The sequence below is a fragment of the Oncorhynchus gorbuscha genome, linkage group LG10 (genome assembly GCF_021184085.1).
Source record: "Oncorhynchus gorbuscha isolate QuinsamMale2020 ecotype Even-year linkage group LG10, OgorEven_v1.0, whole genome shotgun sequence".
Lineage (NCBI taxonomy): Eukaryota > Metazoa > Chordata > Actinopteri > Salmoniformes > Salmonidae > Oncorhynchus > Oncorhynchus gorbuscha.
Genome location: NC_060182.1, coordinates 30,681,138 through 30,701,926, shown reverse-complemented (window position 1 = coordinate 30,701,926; position 20,789 = coordinate 30,681,138). Strand labels below are relative to the sequence as shown.

Sequence of the window (20,789 nt, the reverse complement as noted above, 5' to 3'; positions counted from 1 at the left end):
ACCAGTCTGGACAGCTTTTTTTTCCAATTGTTCAATTTTATTTGTATCCATGGATTTGTTTTGTTTTTACTGAAAAACTACCACTTTACTACATCATCTGCAAAACATCATTTCTTGGGGCAGATTCCCTCCTATTACTCCTACTGCATTCTGTAACATTGACAAGCACTTATCTCCCAGGATCCATAATCCAAACTGAAGAGATCGCAGAAATCAGATTGTCAACCATCGTAAAACTGAGTTAACGATTGACTCCTGAGCAAGGAAGGACTGCAGTGGTGACAATGAACAATGAGCCAGTTCAGATTCTGCTACTCTGTCAAGTCTGAATAATTGGTGGCAAAGCATAGCCCCGAAAAGCATCAGTCTGCTAGTTAGTTTGACATTTGTACCAAGTGATGCAATCATCTGGGAAAGAGCAGAACTCATCAAAGACCATTTTATGGACACGTGTTTCTAAGTGACTATAAGACAGTGTCTCCATCCGCCCCACGTTTGCTCTCATAACTTCTATCAACCACATGTCTGAGGGCTAAAATATTTCACATTGGATTGAGAAAAACTACCACATGGTTGTAACGGTATCGACTGATGATTGGTATGCATGACAATGCAAAACATGTTTGATGACAGACCTGAAAAGTGTTGAGCTGGAATAATGGAAGATGAAAATAATGTCACAACCTAAATATAACCTACATAGAAAAACATCCCCCCCTCCCCAACATTACAAAAATCAACCAACTTTAAAGCCATTAAAATAAATGAGATGCATCTCTTCATAAAGATCTAGTGGGTGTGTGAGCCACCATCCCACCATACGAGCACATAAACTATGCAGAAAAATGGGGATTGGCTGATGACCAACACTTCTCTTCTTTCCAACGCAGAATCAGTTAGCTGGCGTTCGACTGGCATTCACAATAAAAACAAACAGGAGAAATTTGTCCAAGCTGGTGGAACAGAATCGTCAACAACCATTGTCTCCCCCACTAGGGATGTCCCCAAGCTCCCACTGTCCCTCTGAGCCTCTCCCTAGGGTTCAGTAGCAAGAGAGCAGGTTCAACAGTGTGTGCCCTGGCAAGAGGCAGGGTATGGCAGGGAGCTCAGTCGGTGGAGAAGAGGTCTCCAGCAGAGGGTAGAGGAGCCAGACCTCCCGTCACATTGGGCAGCAGAGAGAGGTCAGGCAGGCTCTGGATGTGGGACTTGAGGTCCTTGCGCACCTGTGTGACCCGTGCCAGCTTCTGTTTGTACTCCTGCAATACAAAGAACGCTACTGATGTCAAACGGTACACAGTTCAGATGGGTTCACTGAGTACTTCTTCTAAACAAGCCAAGTAAATTACATAGCTGCTGTAATTTTATAATGGGAACATAAATATTTCCACATTCTAATTACTTGTTTGTAACAAGAGACAAGTAAAACAGTGATTTAGATGGTTTAGACATGCCTCCAGTTTCTTCTCCCTCTCGGTGAGGGCTTCCTTCTGGCTACCGATATACTCTGTCAGCATGCGCGCCAGCTGCCTCCTGTCCTCCAGCTCAGCAGCCAGACGTCCGTTATACTCAGCCAGCAGTAGACAGGCCTCATCCACCGTCTTGGACAGTTTATCAGCTGCCTCCTTATCTATAGGGTCAGGGTGAGTCAAGTCAAACAGGGTGGAATGTTGCCTTAAGCACAATATCGTAAACTATTTAATTCACCAAATTTAAGTTTGAAAAAAGAATCCCTTCGCCTACAATACAGATTGAGTTTGGAGATGGGCGGGGACAAAAGTTCACCTGTGCTCCAGATACCACGAAGACTCCCTCAGGACTTACCGGTGATCTTCTCTAGCAGGGACACATCCTGCACCTCCTGTGGCAGAGAGGCAATCTTCTGGCGCACAGCAGCATCACCCGAGGCCGCATTCTCCAGGTCCTGCAGGGCTTTGACCAGCTCCTCCGTCTGAGGGGAGGATGGGGGAAGAAGTGAAGGGTGTGTGAATACCAAAGCTCTGGGTATCAATCTCCAATTTTCAATCTGGAGAAAGTTTCTAAAACACAATTCACAACCAAAGTACAAAAATTAGAATTTTCCAAATCATGAGTCCATTGGACATCTATGGATCACTGACACCTAGTGGAGAGTTGGGAGATAATTACAACTAGTGTGAAAAGCTGTCACATTGCAGTGTAATAAGCAAAGTACTGGTGGATGGGCTAAAGACATATGGAGTTGTGTTAGTTCTGTCTACCAGCTGTGGCCCTGAGAGGTCTGAATCCTGTGGGGACATGTGGCCCCTGTAGTCGTCATCTTCTTCCTCTTCTTCCAGCTCCTGGATTTTCTGATAGGTCCGTTTAGGGGCCTTCTTCTCTTCTGCATAAAAAAATACCACAGATTTATACAAAAACAACCAATTGGAAGTTGATGTTGCATGGGAATTCTGACATCCAAACACACACACAAAACATGCTGTCACCAGTCAGTCATCTAGTAAAGCTGTACTGCTACATCAGTGATAACCTAACTGACCGTACCTGTGGGTTGGTGTTGGGGGCTGTTAGAGTCTTCGATGGCGAGCTTCAGCTGCTGGATGAACTCTACCTTGTAGAGGCTGCGCTCCTGCCAGATAGTGAGCAGCCTGTCCATGGGCCTTCTACAGCCATCATCAGCCTCTCTGAGGGAGAGAGAGAAAAAGAGATTTATCATGAAATTCACCTCTTCCTAGCCAAGCAACTCAATAACTTATTTGATACTCTTGGTTATTGTCTTGTTATACTGCAGTAGCAGTGTACTCCACTTACCAATGTTTAGAAGCAGTTTAATGTCTTACCGATGTAGCTAGGCCAACCCTCCAATGCAAACACGGTATACTAAAACATAGGCCTGCAGCACAAGTCTCTTAAAGGAACATTTCAGTGCAAGAGAAAAGTTTAGCTCTGAAACGGTATCATCCCAGACCACATACCTTGCAACATGAGAGCAAGCATCAACAAGGACTGTCTCAAAGTCTTTGGCGAACTCTGGACCTTTCTTCTTGCTGTTTTGAATCACATCATTGGCAAGATAAAGGAAAGTCAACTTCCTGCTGCTTTTTGCTGAAAGACAAATACAGAAAGTAGACAAGACAAATACAGAAAGTAGACAAGGTAAATAACAGTGTTTGGCATACTTCAAGTGACATTAACGTTTCAGTGTGCAACTAGCTGTGGTAGACAATATTGTCGAGGTGGCAACGTTCATAAGTTCTCTCACCTTTCTTCAGTTCTCTGTGCCATACTTTGACGATGAGCGACGAGTGTTTGCGATGATGAATGATCCACAGAGACAGCGTCTGAACGCTCTGCTGAGAGTTGCTGAGCTCCGAAAGCTTCTTCTCCAACGCAGACTCAGAAAATGATGACATGATGTGCCCAGGAGAGGTCTTTCTTTGATATGCCTCACCCCACAACTGTTTCTTGGACGTTAACTAAGGAAACTAGTAATGTCATCAAAAACAAAAGTTCCAGACAGTTAGCCATGCAACCTGCTAATGTTATGCATGAAACCCCCTAACGTTTGCTACCCAAACGTCTGTTTGTCCATGCTTCTCGAGTCTTCCTTAATTTAACTACCTACAAAAACGTGTTCAATTAATTATGCAATCACCTTTACATTGATGAGTTCGCAATCTAGTTAACGTGTTTACCTCGCTATCTAACGTTAACGTTATAGTATCTATTTACAAATAGCCATCTAGAAAGTCCTAGCTAGATAGCGTTAGCCTAGCGAGTTAGCTAACCTATTCACTGGCTTTGTTTTCTCTCTAGCTACTCTGGGATACTAGTTGCAAGTTCATTACCAATACATCCATTCACAGTCTAGTAAATGTGCGTTTCAATACACATATATGTCGCTATACCGTCACTCCGTTAGCCAGCTGTCTTTCTAAAAGTCTCTGGATCTCTTCAAAGATGGCCGCTTGACCTTTCACCCGACACAGTCACACCGTACAAAATCTGTTCGAAAAACGTTGCAGAGTAACTGGTGAAATTAGATCATTACTTGAAATATTATCAAATTATTGTCACGTCTAGCTATATTAAACGACATACATTTACATGCAAATTAGCTCGCTAAATCAACCGCTATCGGTCAAGTATCATCATGCTTTGCTAGGGGGGGAAAACGACAAAGATACAATCGTACCGTTTCCTTTAGCCAGTTTTGCTGGTCAAAAAAAATTGAAGTGCAGCGAAGTGAACTTTGACCCCAAAATATGTTTAAATATAATTCATTTACAAGTATTAACTGCACCAAAGCAAGCAAGCTAGCAAACAAGCATGGTAAACACAGCTATGCGACGCAGGATAATGACGTAGCTACAGGGAAAAGTGACGCTGGTGTGACAGCCAGCTAGGACAGTCTTCATTCAGTTTCAGTGCTGTATCTCGAAAGGAGTTCGTCTCAGATGTCCGTCACAAAATATTTACTAACAAAGGTAAGCTAATTTGAAGCTTACTTTGTTAGGTTACTCTTGCTTTGGCATTTAAGCATTCCATTAGATAGCTAGCGTTCTGTCTATCTAACGTTAACGTTACCTTTAGCAAGGATGGCCAGGCAAAGTTCTGTTTTGGGGTGACGAGCAAAGGACCAAAGTTAGGCCTATAAGATGAACATTTAGGTAACTGAAAGATATACCTCTAAGCTATTATTCTGATAGTCAAAATAATTTGAATGCATTGAGCATGCCTACTGCTAAACTGCATCCCACTACTGCATCCCAAAACAGTTTATGATCAAATGACCAATATCATCATTCTCTCTTTCAGTGAGTGACATCTGTCTTCAAAGAATGGACCATCAGATTGATGACCCAAAGCTTGCTTTTGCTTACCTCCGTCCAGCCTGTGTGCTCCTGACTCGTGAGCCCACGGTGGGCAATGTGGAAACCCTGAGCACACAGCTGAGGCATGTAAATCATGGAACTCTGCAGCAGCTGCAGGACTATGTCCTTTTCCCTCTCCGCTTCATCCTCAAAATCCCTGGCCCCAAGCGGGATGGCTTGATCCAGGCTGTGGCCGAGGCCATGGGATATGTCCTGGAGAACACCTGTGTACGGAGCTGGGAGACGCTGAGGGACCTTCTCTCAGAGCTCTGCCTCTGCCTCTGCTCCCCCACGGACCCAGGGAAGCCAGCGCCTACCTCCGAGGAGCTGAGAGCTGCAGTACTGAGGTGCCTGGATGCTCTGCTCCATGCAGCCTATGGTGACGTGGTCTTCAAGCTGTTTGAGCCCATCATACTGCCTGGCCTTGGGGCTGCTATCTCCCTGCTGCTGGCACTGGGAGAGCAGGAGAAGTCCCGCACCGTGCAGGCTGCTGCTCTGAAATGCCTGCAGGCCCTGACCCTCCAGTGTGACTGTTCTATGGACCATGTGTTGGTGGATCAGAAGGAGAGGCGTATCCTAGGCAGCACCATGGCTTCTTTCTTACCTGGGATCACCATCGCTGTGAGCCGTGTGATCACTGGCGATATGAGACATGGACATGCTGTCACAGTTAGGGCCATTAAGGTGTGGTTCAAGACAGTGGGATTGGTGATGGCTGACGACCAGCTTCAGAACACAGGGAATGGGGAGAGACAGCTGTGGGAACTGGGGAGAGTATGGGAGCTGGTAGTGCAGAGAACTCAGGACTGGGTGCGAGACACCTCTGGGAGGCTGGCCTTACTGTTAAAAAAGATAATCTCCTGCACCTCAGCTCATCAGCACTGGAGAGTGAGGCTTGAGATGGTGAACTTCTCAGACCACCTCCTGGCCAACTGTAACTCCTCCCTGGGTGAGTGTGTGGGCCCCCTCCTGGAGGCTCTGGTGGGGGCTGTGAACGATGAGGAGCCCACTGTGAGGGAGAGGTGTGAGGCTGCCCTGAGGGAGGTGGCAGAGAGGCATCAGAGCTCAGATAGTAACAACCAGGCCTTTGCTGACATTCTGTCAGAGAACCTCCACTCCCTTGCCACCTCGCTGCCGCGTCTCATGAGAACGTCTGATGACCAGCGTAAGGTGTTTGTCCTCAACGTGTTCCTGGGCTACCTCAAAATCCTGGGCCCCAAGGTGATAGTGGTACTCAACTCGGCGGCCCACCTCCAGCGGGTGTCCAAGGCCCTGATGCAGGTGTTGGAGTTAGACGTGATGGATGTACGCATCGTGGAGGAGAGGAGCTCTGCCGTAACTGTGGAGACGGGGCCCGGGCCACATGGGGCACATGCTCAGAGGAAGCACTTCCTATACTTCACAGACGAAAGAATCTTCTCCCTGCTCAAGGAGATCTGCAGGGTGTTAGGTTACTATGGGAACGTCTATCTCCTAGTAGATCACTTCATGGATCTGTACAAGGAGTCGTCGGTCTACAGGAAGCAAGCTGCAATGGTGCTGAATGAGGTGATCACAGGAGCAGCAGGCATCGGTGTGGCAGGAGGGCAGGAGAGGCAGGGAGTGCCCAGTCAGGAGGACCTGAAAGCAGTAGTAGAATCCATCATAGAGGAGTACATCTGCCTGAGCCACTGGCACCTGCCAACCCTTATTGGTGAGGAGTCAGACAGAGGGGAACAGGAGCAGCAAACTCAGTTTAGTCTCTTCTCCATATCTAATGGGGTTGAAGGGAAAGGGAATCCCCTCCAGTTGGTCCAAGCAGTCCACAAGAGCTCCAACATCCACGAGCTGAACAGCAACATCTGGCAGATCTGCATTCAATTGGAGGGGATAGGCTGCTTCGCCCAGGCCTTGGGGATGGACTTCCGTCTCATTCTGATGACATCACTGTACCCGGTTCTGGAGAAGGCCGGGGATGAAACCCTGTTGATCAGCCAGGCAGCGCTGGATGCCATGTGGGACATCAGCCAGGCCTGTGGATACGCCTCCCTGAAGGAGCTGATCAATGAGAACTCAGATTACCTGCTGAACGACGTGTCTTTGAACCTCCAGAGGCTGGGTGTCCACCCCCACGCCCCCAGGGTCCTCACCGTCATGTTCAGTCACTCCGACCCCAGCTTGCTGCCTCTGGTGGGGGACATAGTCCAGGACGTGCTGCTGGCTCTGGACATGAGCTACGACGAGACGTCCCCTCTGTTCTGCACTGTGCTGCACTCACTTATGAAGGCTCTAGGTAAAGTATCCACATCCACTTAAATGTTTTCCCTAGTTTACAACATTGTTATCACCATGTCATGGCATGCTTTTGAATTGGAGAACTCAGTGGAAATTGAAACACAGGACACAAAATGACAACCTTTAGCTAACACAGCCTAAGTAATACAATCTTAATCATGTTGCTTTTCCACTACAGCGAGGTGGTTCCCTTCTAGTGTTGCGGGAACAAGTGACGCTTTGGGAACCAAGAAGGTGTGGCGTGAGCAGGACCAGCTGAATGTGCGCCAGTTTCTCCTGGACTACCACAAACAGAAGGAGCTGGCAGTGGGCATCGGGGCAGAGGAGGAGGGCACAGAGCACCCAGGTTAGTTAGGGCTCTCTCTGACTGCCACACTATTCCCCTGAAAACAAAGTTCTCACATTAATGATGCACAACATTAGCGCTGTGCTTGGTGAAGGTTCTCAACACTACTGTGCCGTGTCAGACCTGAATAAGTCATTGAGTGATTGCGCTGCTTTTTAGGCATCGGGACGATTTTGTGTGGTGTGCTGCTGTGACAGTTAGTCATGTTTCAAAAATGTCAATTAAAAATGTTGCAACAGAAATCAGAACCCATCAGTGTTATGAGTCGCTGGGTTTTTAGCACTGAATTCAAACGTGTTTTATTATTTTGATTTGAATTCAGAGCTCCCACCAAGCCTGGACTGTGAAGAGGATATGGATGGTCCTGATGTGAAAGTTGAGCTTCCAGCCCACATCACCATAGCTAAAGATGTCATGGAGCGCTGCATTCACCTGCTCTCAGACCCCAGCCTGAGACTCAGACTCAAGGTAGTCCTCTAGATTCTTTTGAATTCAAAGATACTTGGCTTGAAATCTATAGACCAGAGAGTTCAATCAAATATAAGCCTCTGCCGCATGTTGCTGTCACGTGTGCTCACTATCTCCAATTCTGTGAGTCCTGACCCAGGTTTTTGATATGGTTTGTTGCAGGTCCTGGATGTGTTGGAACTGTGTGTGTGTGTACTAAGTCAGAAGGAGAATGAGCTACTGCCCATGGCCCACCGCTGCTGGCCTGCCCTGCTGCTCAGACTTACTGCTGATGACCCATTAGCTGTCCTCCGAGCCTTCAGGGTGTCTATTTCACTACTGCTCTCACCTTCACTCAGTTAAATAATAATCATTTCCTGTTTACATAATACATAGTTGATTACATAATTAGGAAAAAGTACACATGGGAATTAATTTGTCAGTCAGGTCCATAAGTATTTGGAAAGTGACACAATTTGCATAATTTTGTCTCTGTACGCCACCACAATGGATTTGAAAGGAAATAATCAAGATGTGCTTTAAGTGTAGACTTTCATCTTTAATTTAAGGTTTTGTCAAAATTATTGTATGAACTGTTATGGAATTACAGCCATTTTTATACATAGCCCCCCAATTTTAGGGGCTCAAAAGTAATTTGACAAACTAACATAATCATAAATTAAATTGTGAGTTTTAATATTTGGTTGCAAATCCTTTGCAGTCAGTGACTGCCTGAAGCCTTGAACCCATAGACATCACCAGATGGGTTTCTTCCCTGGTGATGCTGTCAGGCCTTTACTGTCTTCAGTTCCTGCTTGATCTTGGGGCGTTTTTCCTTCAGTTTTGCCTTCCTTCAGCAAGTGACATGCATGCTCAATTGGCTTCAGGTGATTGACTTGGCCATTGCAGAACATTCCACTTCTTCGTCTTAAAAAAGTATTGCATTGCTTTCGCAGTATGCACTGCGAAGTACCATCCAATGAGTTTTGAAGAATTTGGCTGAATCTGAGCAGATAATATAGGCCTAAACACTTCAGAATTGATCCTGCTTCCTTTGTCACCATGCTTCACAGATTTTTATTTTATTTATTTTTTTACCTTTATTTAACTAGGCAAGTCAGTTAAGAACAAATTCTTATTTTCAATGATGGCCTAGGAACAGTGGGTTAACTGCCTGTTCAGGGGCAGAACGACAGATTGTCAGCTCAGGGGTTTGAACTTGCAACCTTCTGGTTACTAGTCCAACGCTCTAACCACTAGGCTACCCTGCCGCCCCAGACAAAGGGGCAGATCAAAGACACCCCTTTTCCATTCTCTTCTCTTCATTCTGGTACAAGTCGATCTTTGTCATGAGCCGTTCCTTCCCTTTTCCATTCTCTTCTCTTCATTCTGGTACAAGTCGATCTTTGTCTCATCTGTCCATAGGACGTTGTTCCTGAACTGTACAGGCTTTTTTACATGTTGGTTGACAAACTAATCCGGTCTTCCTGTTTTTGAGGCATACCAATGGTTTACATCTTGTGGTAAACCCTCTGTTTTTACTCTAGTGAAGTGTTCTCTTGATTGTTGACTTTGACACAGATAGGCCTGCCTCCTGGAGGGTGTCTTTGATCTGGCCAAGGGGCTTTTCTTCACCAGGGAAATAATTATTCTGTCACCACAGTTGTTTTCCATGGTCTTCCGGGACTTTTGGTGTTCCTGAACTCACCCGTGCATTCTTTCTTTTTAAGAATGTCCCAAATAGTTGATTTGGCCACACCTAATGTTTTTGCTATCTCTCTGATGGAGTTGTTTTGTCAGCCTAATGATGGCTTGCTTCACTGGCAGTGACAGCTCTTTGGACTTCATATTGAGTGTTAACAGCAACAGATTCCAAATGCCACTCTTGAAATCAACTCTAGACCTTTTATCTGCTTCCTTTTTTTATTTAAACCAGACAAGTGACGACGCTGCGCCACGACGCTGCCCCACCCTATGGGACTCCCAATCACGGCCGGTTCTGAATTAGCTCGGAGTCGAACCAGGGTGTCTGTAGTGACACCTTTAGCACTGAGATGCAGTGCCTTAGACTGCTGCGCCACTCAGGAGCCGCGAGTGTAAATTAACTAATGAGGGAATAACACAGACCCTACACCCAAACAAGGGCACTGCGTTCATCCACCTCTGGCCTGCTCGCCTCCCTACCACTGAGGAAGTACAGCTCCCGCTCAGCCCAGTCAAAACTGTTCGCTGCCCTGGCCCCCCAATGGTGGAACAAACTCCCTCACGACGCCAGGACAGCGGAGTCAATCACCACCTTCCGGAGACACCTGAAACCCCACCTCTTTAAGGAATACCTAGGATAGGTTAAGTAATCCCTCTCACCCCACCCCCCCTAAGTTTTAGATGCACTATTGTTAAGTGACTGTCCCACTGGATGTCATAAGGTGAATGCACCAATTTGTAAGTCGCTCTGGATAAGAGCGTCTGCTAAATGACTTAAATGTAAATGTAAAATGCTCATAGAACAGCTGAGAAGCCAATTGTCCAGTTACTTTGGGTCCCTTAAAAAGAGGGCGACCACATATAGAAAGTGCTGTAATTCATACACCATTCACCAGATTTGGAATACTCAAATTAAAGCTGAAAGTCTGCACTTTCAGCTCATATTCATTATTTAATTTCAACTCCAATATGCTGTGGTAGATAATAATAACTTGGTCAATGTCTAAATATTTACGGACCTGACTGTATACATATGATTCACCTAGAACAGTTGGTATTTATAATGATGCATTTCTCTAGGTTCTGTGCACATTGGGGGAAACCTGCAGAGATTTCCTGAGGAAGAGGGTGTCTAAAGAGGTGATCCCCAAGCTGACTGCCTGGCTGTCCAAACAGGCGCCAGTGAGTGCCAGGGCTGGCCCAGTCTACAGCCACACCCTGGCCTACAAGTTACAGCTGGCTGTGCTGCAGGGCCTGGGGGCTCTCTGCCTTCATCTGGACCTAGGTAGGCACTCAGCTTTATTTTCATAATTTTTTAGGGAATGTTAAAACGCTAACGTTTTTGGCCACTAGGTGCCACTATTGTACTGTTATGGAATTACACGGGTGTATCCTATAGACTGCATTGAATGGTGTATGTTCATGTACATTTCCCCAACCAAGCTCCCAAGGGAGACAGACATTGCTGCTGCCTTAGTCCAGGGATATCGAGACACACAAGGCAGGGCCAGCATGACACCCACCGTTTGGATATACCTCACCTAGCTGAGCCGATTCATGGTCTTTCTGTCCTTGGTCTGTGAAGACGCTACCTCCCTTCACATCAACCCCAGATTAATACAGCTGAGTCGGTTTAAGTTGAGACACAGAGAGACAGAGGCTGCTGCAGCAGAAATAGTAGAACACACTGGTAAACATCAGCACCACCTCACCGTTTGGGGCATCTCCAGAAAGGCAATTCTTGGCCATAGAGAAATTCTCCCAATGTGATACGCTTTAAGTTTATTTACCCCAATAGAGAAACACCTGGGCTGGCCTCCCTCTCAGTATTTATTTTCAGTGTTCACCTCTTGATTCCACAGAAAAGAGGGGGATAGGTGTACTGGATCAAATGAGTTCTGAAATAATCCCATTTATCTTTTCAAATATGCACCAATGTTTTCTGACACAACGAGCAGGCTGGTTTTTCACCCGTCTGGGTTGAATTGCCAAATAAGAAAAGCTTTAGCAAGAAGCGAGAAAGCTTATTTTGAAATGAGGTTTGAATGGCAGCCCAGTTAGGAGCTTAGGGAATACGTGTCTGGGATCGGGGGAATGGGAAGGGGACTACTACAAAGTGATGGCGTTGCCATGGTTATGAAAGGTACTGAGAGTGGGGAGTGGATGTGTGAAATCCAGAGATGGCAGCAGGCTTGCTGTGAAATTCCCAAGTCATTTCAGTATTTTCTTTTTCCTCAACAGTATCTCCATTTTCTTTTTTCTTTTCCCATTTTTTTTTCTTTTCCTTGGTTTTCCTTCTGGTATATCTGAGTTGTATTTGCAGGGGACTCAGATATGGATGCTGTAACGGAATCCTGCCTGCCCTACCTCAGCTGTAGACAGCCACCCAAACTGCAAGAGGCCTGTCTGAGGTATATTTGTATTGCAATAATAAATCTATCTGTACAATTAAAATCCTGTTTTTATCTGATACCATCTCCTTATCATGTCTGTATATTGTGATTTATCCCATATCATTTATGACCTTATGTTTTAGAGTAAGCTTTCTATTGTAATTTTATTCAGTTGAATTGATCTATGTGCTATCTCTATTCTGTGTAGTGTCTTCCTCCGCCTAATAGAAGTGGATCCTGATGCCTTCTGGTTGACTCTGAACGAGCTGTACTGTCCCTGCTCCTACAACCCACCCCACCCTGACCTGCAGCCAGTGGAGCTGAGTGGGATGGGCCTCCCGAGGAATGAATACACAGATAATGTCTTGAAACTCCTGGAGGACTTTGCCTGAGGACACACAGCCAGCAGGGATTCAGATCCAGTGAGCTGCACTGATGAACAGTACCCCAGTCATCCACCCATCTGTCCCCAAGCCGAGAAAGGAACACTACACTGACAACAGCCTCAGGAGAGCATAGCTTGTCCCCCAACCTCTTTTCAGGGACTCTGCCTTGCAGACTTCATCCTATAGTTTAACAGTGACTTTGAAACACAAATGTTAATGCTGATTCTGTTGTGTTGGGTAAGGGTGTACATAATCCAATGTGCTCCCAAGGGATGGACAAACAACCAGTATTTTGAATGTAAAGAGAATCAAAAAGGTAGTAATTAATAGTCCTCTTTTTAATAAACAATTATTGTTTGTTTTATTATAACAGAAATGTATTTTTCCTGACCTCTTCGTTGTAACTGCTTAGCCTATCATACAAGTCGCTGTAGCAATCTATGCCATAATTGATCTTTTCTACCGTAAGTAGAATGGCAGAGCTTTCATTTGCCTGCAATTCCACCTTTTTTTAAATGTATGTTATTTTTTTATTTGTTTTTCACCTTTATTTAACCAGGTAGGCCAGTTGAGAACACCTTTATTTAACCAGGTAGGCCAGTTGAGAACACCTTTATTTAACCAGGTAGGCCAGTAGAGAACAAGTTCTCATTTACAACTGCGACCTGGCCAAGATAAAGCAAAGCAGTGTGACACAAACAACAACACAGAGTTGGTTTCTCAAATGATTGCCTCGCCTGGTTCACCAACTACTTCTCTCATAGAGTTCAGTGTGTCAAATCGGAGGGCCTGTTGTCCGGGCCTCTGGCAGTCTATGGGGGTGCCACAGGGTTCAATTCTTGGGCTGACTCTCCTCTGTATACATCAATGATGTCGCTCTTGCTGCTGGTGAGTCTCTGATCCACCTCTACGCAGACGACACCATTCTGTATACTTCTGGCCCTTCTTTGGACAACGTGTTAAGAACCCTCCAGACGAGCTTCAATGCCATTACAGCTCTCCTTCCGTGGCCTCCAACTCTTAAATACAAGTAAAACTAAATGCATGCTTTTCAACCGATCACTGCCTGCACCTGCCCGCCCGTCCAGCATCACTACTCTGGACGGTTCTGACTTAGAATATGTGGACAACTACAAATACCTAGGTGTCTGGTTAGACTGTAAACTCTCCTTCCAGACTCACATCAAACATCTGCAATTCAAAGTTAAATCTATAATCAGCTTCCTATTTCGCAACAAAAAGCATCCTTCACTCATGCTGCCAAACATACCCTCGTATAACTGACCATCCTACCAATCCTCAACTTTGGCGATGTCATCTACAAAATAGCCTCCAATACCCTACTCAATAAATTGGATGCAGTCTATCACAGTGCCATTCGTTTTGTCACCAAAGCCCCATATACTACCCACCACTGCGACCTGTACGCTCTCGTTGGCCCCTCTCGCTTCATACTCGTCGCCAAACCCACTGGCTCCAGGTCATCTACAAGACCCTGCTAGGTAAAGTCCCCCCTTATCTTAGCTCGCTGGTCACCATAGCAGCACCCACCTGTAGCACGTGCTCCAGCAGGTATATCTCTCTGGTCACCCCCAAAACCAATTATTCCTTTGGCCGCCTCTCCTTCCAGTTCTCTGCTGCCAATGGCTTGAACGAACTACAAAAAACTCAAACTGGAAACACTTATCTCCCTCACTAGCTTTAAGCACCAGCTGTTAGAGCAGCTCATGGATTACTGCACCTGTGCATAGCCCATCTATAATTTAGCCCAAACAACTACTTCTTCCCCTACTGTATTTATTTATTTATTTTGCTCCTTTGCACTCCATTATTTATATTTCTACTTTGCACATTCTTCCACTGCAAATCTATTCCAGTGTTTTACTTGCTATATTGTATTTACTTCGCCACCGTGGCCTTTTTTTGCCTTTACCTCCCTTATCTCACCTCATTTGCTCACATCGTATATAGACTTATTTTTCTATTGTATTATTGACTGTATGTATAGATGTACAGATGATGATGTGCAAGTAGAAATACTGGTGTGCAAAAAAAAAGTAAATAAAAACAATATGGGGATGAGGTAGGTAGATTGGATGGGCTATTTATAGATGGGCTATGTACAGCTGCAGCGATTGGTTAGCTGCTCAGATAGTTGATGCTTAAAGTTAGTGAGGGAGATATATAAGTCCAATTTAAAAAGAAAAATTGGAGCAGCAGAGAACTAAAAGGAAAGGTGGCCAAAGATGTGTTGGCTTTGCAGATGACCAGTGAGATATACCCTCTGGAGCGCATGCTACAGGTGGGTGTTGCTATGGTAACCAGTGAGCTGAGATAAGGTGGAGCTTAACCTAGCAAAGATGAATAGATGACCTGGAGCCAGTGGGTTTGGCGACGAATATGTAGCGAGGGCCACCCGACGAGAGCATAACAGGTCGCAGTGGTGGGTAGTATATGGGGCTTTGGTGACAAAACAGATGGCACTGTGATGGACTTCATCCAATTTGCTGAGTAGAGTGTTGGAGGCTATTTTCTAAAGGACATCGCCGATGTCGAGGATTGGTAGGATGGTCAGTTTTTTGAGGGTATGTTTGGCAGCATGAGTGAAGGAGGCTTTGTTGTGAAATAGGCAGCCGATTCTAGATTAAATTTCTGATTGGAGATGCTTAATATGGGGTATGGAAGGAGAATTTACAGTCTAGCCAGACACCTAGGTATTTGTAGTTGTCTACATATTCTAAGTCAAAACCGTCCAGAGTAGTGATGCTAGTCGGGCGGGTGCGGGCAGCGATCGTTTGAAGAGTATGCGTTTAGTTTTACTAGCGTTTAAGAGCAGTTGGAGGCCACAGAAGGAGTGTTTAATGGCATTGAAGCTCGTTTGGTGATTTGTTAACACAGTGTCCAAAGAAGGGCAAGATGTATACAGAATGGTATCGTCTACATAGAGGTTGATCAAGCAATCATCTGCAGCAAGAGCGACATCATTAATATATACAGAGAAAAGAGTCGGCCTGAGAATTGAACCCTGTGGTACCCCCATAGAGACTGCCAGAGGTCCGGACAACAGGCCCTTTTATCGATGGCGATTATATCGTTTTGTACCTTGAGCGTGGCTGAGGTACACCTGTGACCAGCTCAGAGACCGGATTGCACAGCGGAGAAGGTACGGTGGGATTCAAAATGTAACTTGGCTTTCAAAGACTTTAGAAAGGCAAGGAAAGATTGATATATGTCTGTAACAGTTTGGGTCTAGAGTGTCACCCCCTTTCACAGTGATGAGGGGTGGTCGTTTGACCGCGGACCCATAACGGATGCAGGCAATGAGGCAGTGATCGCTGAGATCCTGATTCAAGTTGGTCAAGATAATATCTATGAGGGTGCCAATGTTTACGTATTTAGGGTTGTACCTGGTGGGTTCCTTGATAATTTGTGTGAGATTGAGGGCATCTAGCTTAAATTGTAGGATGGCCGGGGTGTTAAGCATATCCCAGTTTAGGTCACCTAACAGAACGGCTTCAGCTTCCCATCTTGGTTCCATTTTTCCTTTGATAACCAGGGATCATGGTCATTCCACACAAACCTCCCGTTGATTCACACAAAACAGATCCGCCACTTGCTGCACAAACGCCTGATTGAAAGTCCTAGCGTGATTTTGAATACAACTTGAAGTCCACTGAGGGTTGAAGTGTAGGTTAGAGCCCTAGCTTGTTTGTCAGGTCTTGTTAAGACTGAGGGGTCTGGAAGCCTCTCCGTGACATAATGAATGTGCATGCTGGGGAGACAGGAACAGTGTTGCCACATGTGCTTTGCGTTGGCGAGGGAGTGCTTCATCTCCACCATACTTTGCTATTTATCCAGCTGCCAACGCTGACAATAGCGCCATTACTCATCAGCCATGGAGGCCCTGCCTGGCAGCCCATACAGACACAGCCAGGGACGGGGTGAAGCGATTTCCCTCCAACCACGCTTGATAATTTCATGCAGCAATGGTTCATATTCTGTTAATCATCAAATCATCTGACAGCCTAGCTTGACTGATTAGGCAGGCACTGTTTGGCACACCTAAGAGTAAAGCAGTTCAGAGATTACATACTCTTAAGACTCAATTTGTTGATTACTCAGGATGCATGGGTGTGAGGAAGGAGACTGGCAAGAGGAAATGTATGACTGCCTTATGAGTTGACTGTGATGGAGTATTCTGGCTTTGAATAATAATGTCTCTACAATGGCAGCATACAAATCAGTGTGTGTTAGCATATAAATAATTGCAAGGTCAGATGCTGACTTTTCATGATGAATGTAATACAAACATATTTTCCATCATCAACGTCTCAAGCCCGTACATACTAGAGGTACTGTGGTCCTTCTGTAGCTCAGTTGGTAGAGCATGGCGCTTGTAACGCCAGGGTAGTGGGTTCGATTCCCGGGACCACCCATACGTAGAATGTATGCACACATGACTGTAAGTCGCTTTGGATAAAAGCGTCCGCTAAATGGCATATATTATTATTATTATTATTAAATAATGAAGTTACTCTGAAGACAGTTCGCATTCAAGTCACAATAAATAGGTAAATAGGTTCATGTACAATTTATTTAATTTGATAAAGGCATACATTTAGTGCGAGACCAACAACCTAGAAGAAATTCTGAAATATACATTTTTTATAATGATTTCATACAAAACATTAAAGCAAAGTTAAGAGCTAGAAACAGTTCCTTTAATCCATGTCTTTCACAATGCCACATTCAGTCTGTAGGGAAAGCAGAAAACACCACAAACAGGTTTTATTTGATAAACATTGGTTTAGATCTGGTTGAGTGGAAATCATACTTGAGAGGAAACTCTTCAGTGACCAAATGATATTTCTCCATGAAGTTGCCCATAGAGAGACAGCAAATGAACTGCTCTGAAAAATAAACAAGTATTCTCTATCTTACTTTGGCTAAATCAAATGCAACATAGAAACGGAGAGTAACTTAAGATATTAACAAACCAAAATGAATTCACAAAGCAACAAGTTAACTGTCCAACTTAAAACTGTATCTCCTCATGGATGGTTGAAAAACATTAGAAGAAAACATGTTGAACATGCGCTCACTTTGTCATTTTATACAGTAATCTATAGAGTGTGGACCATCTAGAGTAGGGGTGTCAAACATATGGTCCGTATCCGGCCCGCGAGGTGGTCCAAACAGGGGGGCAAATACTTTAAGTCAATATACTTTAAAATGACTAAAACCAAATCAAAACTGTATAAAAATTATAATGGATCAACATTCATACAGTTTCTTGACTAGGTCCAGCTCGCTGATATTCACAGAAATAAAAGCTAGATAGTCAGGGAGTGTCATAAATTCCCAAAACTATGGATAGAGGACTGTTTTTAGCTAATTTTGACGGTGAGGAAATATAACCAATTTTCAGTGCTGCCCTCTGGACCTCGTTGAAAATGGAATGCGGCCCCCCGGGGAAGAATGACTTTGACACCCCTGATCTAGTGGGTTGTGATATAGAAAGAGGGGGCTGGGACTGGGAGTGGAGCTGAGGTGTTTTTGGTGGGACATTGTTGAGTTGGGGCAGTGTAAGGGGAGATGAGAGAGGCCAAGGTATAGGACTGGGGTGGCACCAATGTCCATTTGGTGTGTGTATGTTGGGCAGAGGGCAGGGGTACGCAACAGGGGAAGCGGTGTTTACAGAGACTTTAGTTGAATCATGTATGTTACAGCTGGGGTGGTTGAATCAAAAGTCTCTACACACTGTGGTCCTCCAGGACTGGACTTGCCCATCTGGGGTGTAGGACAAGGTTGGAGCTTGGAGCTGAGGCCGGAGCAGATTAGGGAGGTTATGGGTGAGCTGTGATGCTTAGAGGACAGCTGTCAGTGCAGTCAGTAGCGCTGTCATCCTCAGCAGACCTCTTCCTCAGCTCCCTGCCAGTGCCTGTTGGTTTGTGGTGGCTGTGGTGGGCTGCTGGCGAGTGCTTGCCATGCTCCGGCTGGTGGCTGCTGCCTGCCAGAACCTTGGTGTCCTTGGTTTGAAAGTTGGCCCCATGGTGGCGCAGCGCCGGGTTATGGTTGCTCTCTGGCTCCACCTGCAGGTAGGCCCTCACCTTGTGGTGGCGAGCATTGCTATCGGTGTCGCTGAAGTCGATCACGCGGCACTCGTACGTGCCCTCGTCAGACGGCTTCACGCTGGACAGACGCAACTTGTGGGAGATGTTGCTCCCAGCAACCTTTACCACCTGCAATAGACAGAGAAAATATATTGGTCTATTATTCCCAAGAGAGAAATGATACATTTGGATTCCTGACAGGCTATCCTTTCAGAGGAAATATGCTCACTTCAACCCTAATTTGCCAGCCAGATACATTTCTCCTTCCACTCTGAAGATTCTAAGTGTCTATATCTGTTGTTAATAATTTTCCTAGAAAACAAACGTCCTTGTGCATCCCCACCACTTCCCCCTCTGTCCCTGCATCCTGTGTGTGTGTGTGTGTGTGTGTGTGTGTGTGTGTGTGTGTGTGTGTGTGTGTGTGTGTGTGTGTGTGTGTGTGTGTGTGTGTGTGTGTGTGTGTGTGTGTGTGTGTGTGTGTGTGTGTGTGTGTGTGTGTGTGTGTGTGTGTGTGTGTGTGTGTGTGTGTGTGTGTGACAGCCAAGCTGTCTGATCCGAATGAGGCTGGCAGCCGGCTCTGTAATGAGATGCTAGCTGCGTTGCCACAGATGCACCACAGTACACACTTACAGAGCAGATGCACCTCCTCCTCCCCAAGCCCTGTACTGCTGGCAGCCCCACCGAGCCCAGGGGGAGCACAGCCACCCGGCCACTGCACTAAACAAAGCCGCCTGGCAACCAAACAGATTGGGGGGATGTGAGGAGGTACACACACAAATTACATGTACACACACAGTCAGAACTTTGTTCCCATGTTGCAGAGAGATCTGTTCCATTTGTTCGCTAAAACAAATGAGGAGTTGCTGTGGCCCTACATACATACAGAACACCTTTACTTGTCTAATAGTTCAATGGCTTATAAATGGCTTATAAAACCTCTTGAAAATATATTTTATAGTGTCAAATCTTAGATAACACGAAGTGATCACATACTGTGGGAAAGTCAATGGTTGTGACACACCAGGGTATAAATACAGTTTTCTATATATCAGCTTCCTCCCACACAGGTAGTGTAGCCAAGGCTGATGATTAGTCTGTGGTTGTGCATCTCTGTTATCAGCCCAGAGTCCTCTAAGCTCAGAGAGAAAATCATACAATCACATTCAGCCGTGAGAATAAAACCAATAAAACTGAGCAAAATAATGTTGCTGGAGAATAGTTAGTAGGTCTGCATGGTTTAGTATAATCTCAGCATCTTCGATTTTACATCAATAGAATATGAAAATGATCTGGTTGATGCCATCAGCTGTATTTGTGGGGAAACATGAAAGGCTAATATCCATATCCATGTCTGCTGGAACCAATGACTCTGGGCTGGAACCCTCCGTACCATTTTACCGGCTGAGCGACTCCGTACCATTTTACCGGCTGTGCGACTCCGTACAGTTATACCGGCTGAGCGACTCCGTACAGTTATACCGGCTGAGCGACTCCGTACAGTTATACCGGCTGAGCGACTCCGTACCATTTTACCGGCTGAGCGACTCCGTACAGTTATACCGGCTGAGCGACTCCGTACAGTTATACCGGCTGAGCGACTCCGTACCGTTATATCGGCTGAGCGACGGCCCAGTGGCGTCGTCCTTTACACCACAGCTGTTGGTTTCATTATGGTTAGTCAGCAGCAGCTAGCCAGCCAACAGGGACATTAACCAGGGAGGAAACCTCAGATCAGAGATAGGCTTCATCTTCGCCTGAAGACGAGAGAGCAGAGGGACACGCGCAGCAAGCTGAAGAGCCGCTGTGCGAGCACAGAACTAGCCGTTAACAAATCATTACCCTCAGCCAGGCTGGCGGTAACAAGGCACTACCTGGGCAGATGAGCTATCAAAAGTTCTACTGACTCCCCGATCATTCTCCAGCAAGGAGCACACAGTCTCTCCTTTTTTAAATGAAGACATCAGAGCGCACTGCAGTCGTGAGGTTGGGCGCAGAAGACAAGACATCACACCCTCTTACTGCAGCCTCAGTCTTTCTACAGAACTGAAACACATAATTGTAGCAGAAGTACTGTAAGTGAAGAGTTTATTTCCAAAACGCTATAAATACATTTTCAGAAATCTTGGTCAATTAGCTTTAATTGTTTAAAGAACTTACGCAAGAGATTGGTGTGTTTTTTCACAATCTAATCATGGCATTGGGTTTGCTCACTATATAATCATCCATGATTTACCAAATTACATTTTGAAAGAGGAAGCAACATTTTTTAAGCACAT

At 45.5% G+C, this 20,789-nt stretch overlaps 3 protein-coding genes across 8 annotated transcripts in view; 1 reads left to right on the top strand and 2 right to left on the bottom strand.

The window, feature by feature from the left end:
* Positions 1–17: 17 nt before the first annotated feature.
* LOC124045857 (regulation of nuclear pre-mRNA domain-containing protein 1B-like) lies at positions 18–4,348 on the bottom strand. 5 transcript variants are annotated; one of them, XM_046365590.1, is made up of 9 exons: positions 4,172–4,348; positions 3,885–3,981; positions 3,239–3,461; positions 2,952–3,081; positions 2,521–2,660; positions 2,238–2,359; positions 1,822–1,948; positions 1,452–1,627; positions 18–1,256 (listed from the first exon to the last, which is right to left on the bottom strand). In XM_046365590.1, the coding sequence occupies exons 3-9, from the start codon at positions 3,387–3,389 to the stop codon at positions 1,107–1,109; spliced, it is 996 nt and encodes a 331-aa protein (XP_046221546.1). In that variant the 5' UTR covers positions 3,390–3,461; positions 3,885–3,981; positions 4,172–4,348; the 3' UTR covers positions 18–1,106. The 5 variants fall into 5 exon arrangements, with proteins under 5 accessions (XP_046221546.1, XP_046221545.1, XP_046221547.1 ...); XM_046365589.1 differs by having other exon boundaries at positions 3,885–4,348; XM_046365591.1 differs by lacking the exon at positions 3,885–3,981 and having other exon boundaries at positions 3,239–3,440; positions 4,164–4,348.
* tti1 (TELO2 interacting protein 1) lies at positions 4,198–12,790 on the top strand. Of its 2 annotated transcripts, XM_046365584.1 has the most exons (9): positions 4,198–4,463; positions 4,570–4,646; positions 4,799–7,122; positions 7,303–7,470; positions 7,793–7,938; positions 8,101–8,241; positions 10,702–10,906; positions 11,945–12,032; positions 12,223–12,790. In XM_046365584.1, exons 3-9 carry the CDS (start codon positions 4,818–4,820, stop codon positions 12,404–12,406), a joined length of 3,237 nt encoding a protein of 1,078 aa, XP_046221540.1. In that variant the 5' UTR covers positions 4,198–4,463; positions 4,570–4,646; positions 4,799–4,817; the 3' UTR covers positions 12,407–12,790. The 2 variants fall into 2 exon arrangements, with proteins under 2 accessions (XP_046221540.1, XP_046221539.1); XM_046365583.1 differs by lacking the exon at positions 4,570–4,646 and having other exon boundaries at positions 4,795–7,122.
* A 4,830-nt stretch (positions 12,791–17,620) lies between these two features.
* LOC124045858 (V-set and transmembrane domain-containing protein 2-like protein) overlaps positions 17,621–20,789 on the bottom strand; it is a 30,671-nt gene continuing 27,502 nt past the window's right edge. The window contains exon 4 of the mRNA XM_046365593.1: positions 17,621–18,642. Within this exon, the coding sequence (XP_046221549.1) occupies positions 18,247–18,642 (396 nt within the window). The 3' untranslated portion in view covers positions 17,621–18,246. The remainder of the gene's footprint in view (positions 18,643–20,789) is intronic.

Bases quoted from the DNA above. Each gene is read 5' to 3' on its own strand.
- LOC124045857 (XM_046365589.1), bottom strand. From the start codon at position 3,389: ATGTCATCATTTTCTGAGTCTGCGTTGGAGAAGAAGCTTTCGGAGCTC. The intron at 2,360-2,520 runs GTACGGTCAGTT...TTTTTTATGCAG, and splicing joins CCCCCAACACCAACCCACAG to AAGAGAAGAAGGCCCCTAAA. The intron at 1,628-1,821 runs GTAAGTCCTGAG...CTGACCCTATAG, and splicing joins CCTGCTAGAGAAGATCACCG to ATAAGGAGGCAGCTGATAAA.
- tti1 (XM_046365583.1), top strand. From the start codon at position 4,818: ATGGACCATCAGATTGATGACCCAAAGCTTGCTTTTGCTTACCTCCGT. The intron at 7,471-7,792 runs GTTAGTTAGGGC...ATTTGAATTCAG, and splicing joins GGAGGGCACAGAGCACCCAG to AGCTCCCACCAAGCCTGGAC. The intron at 7,939-8,100 runs GTAGTCCTCTAG...GGTTTGTTGCAG, and splicing joins GCCTGAGACTCAGACTCAAG to GTCCTGGATGTGTTGGAACT.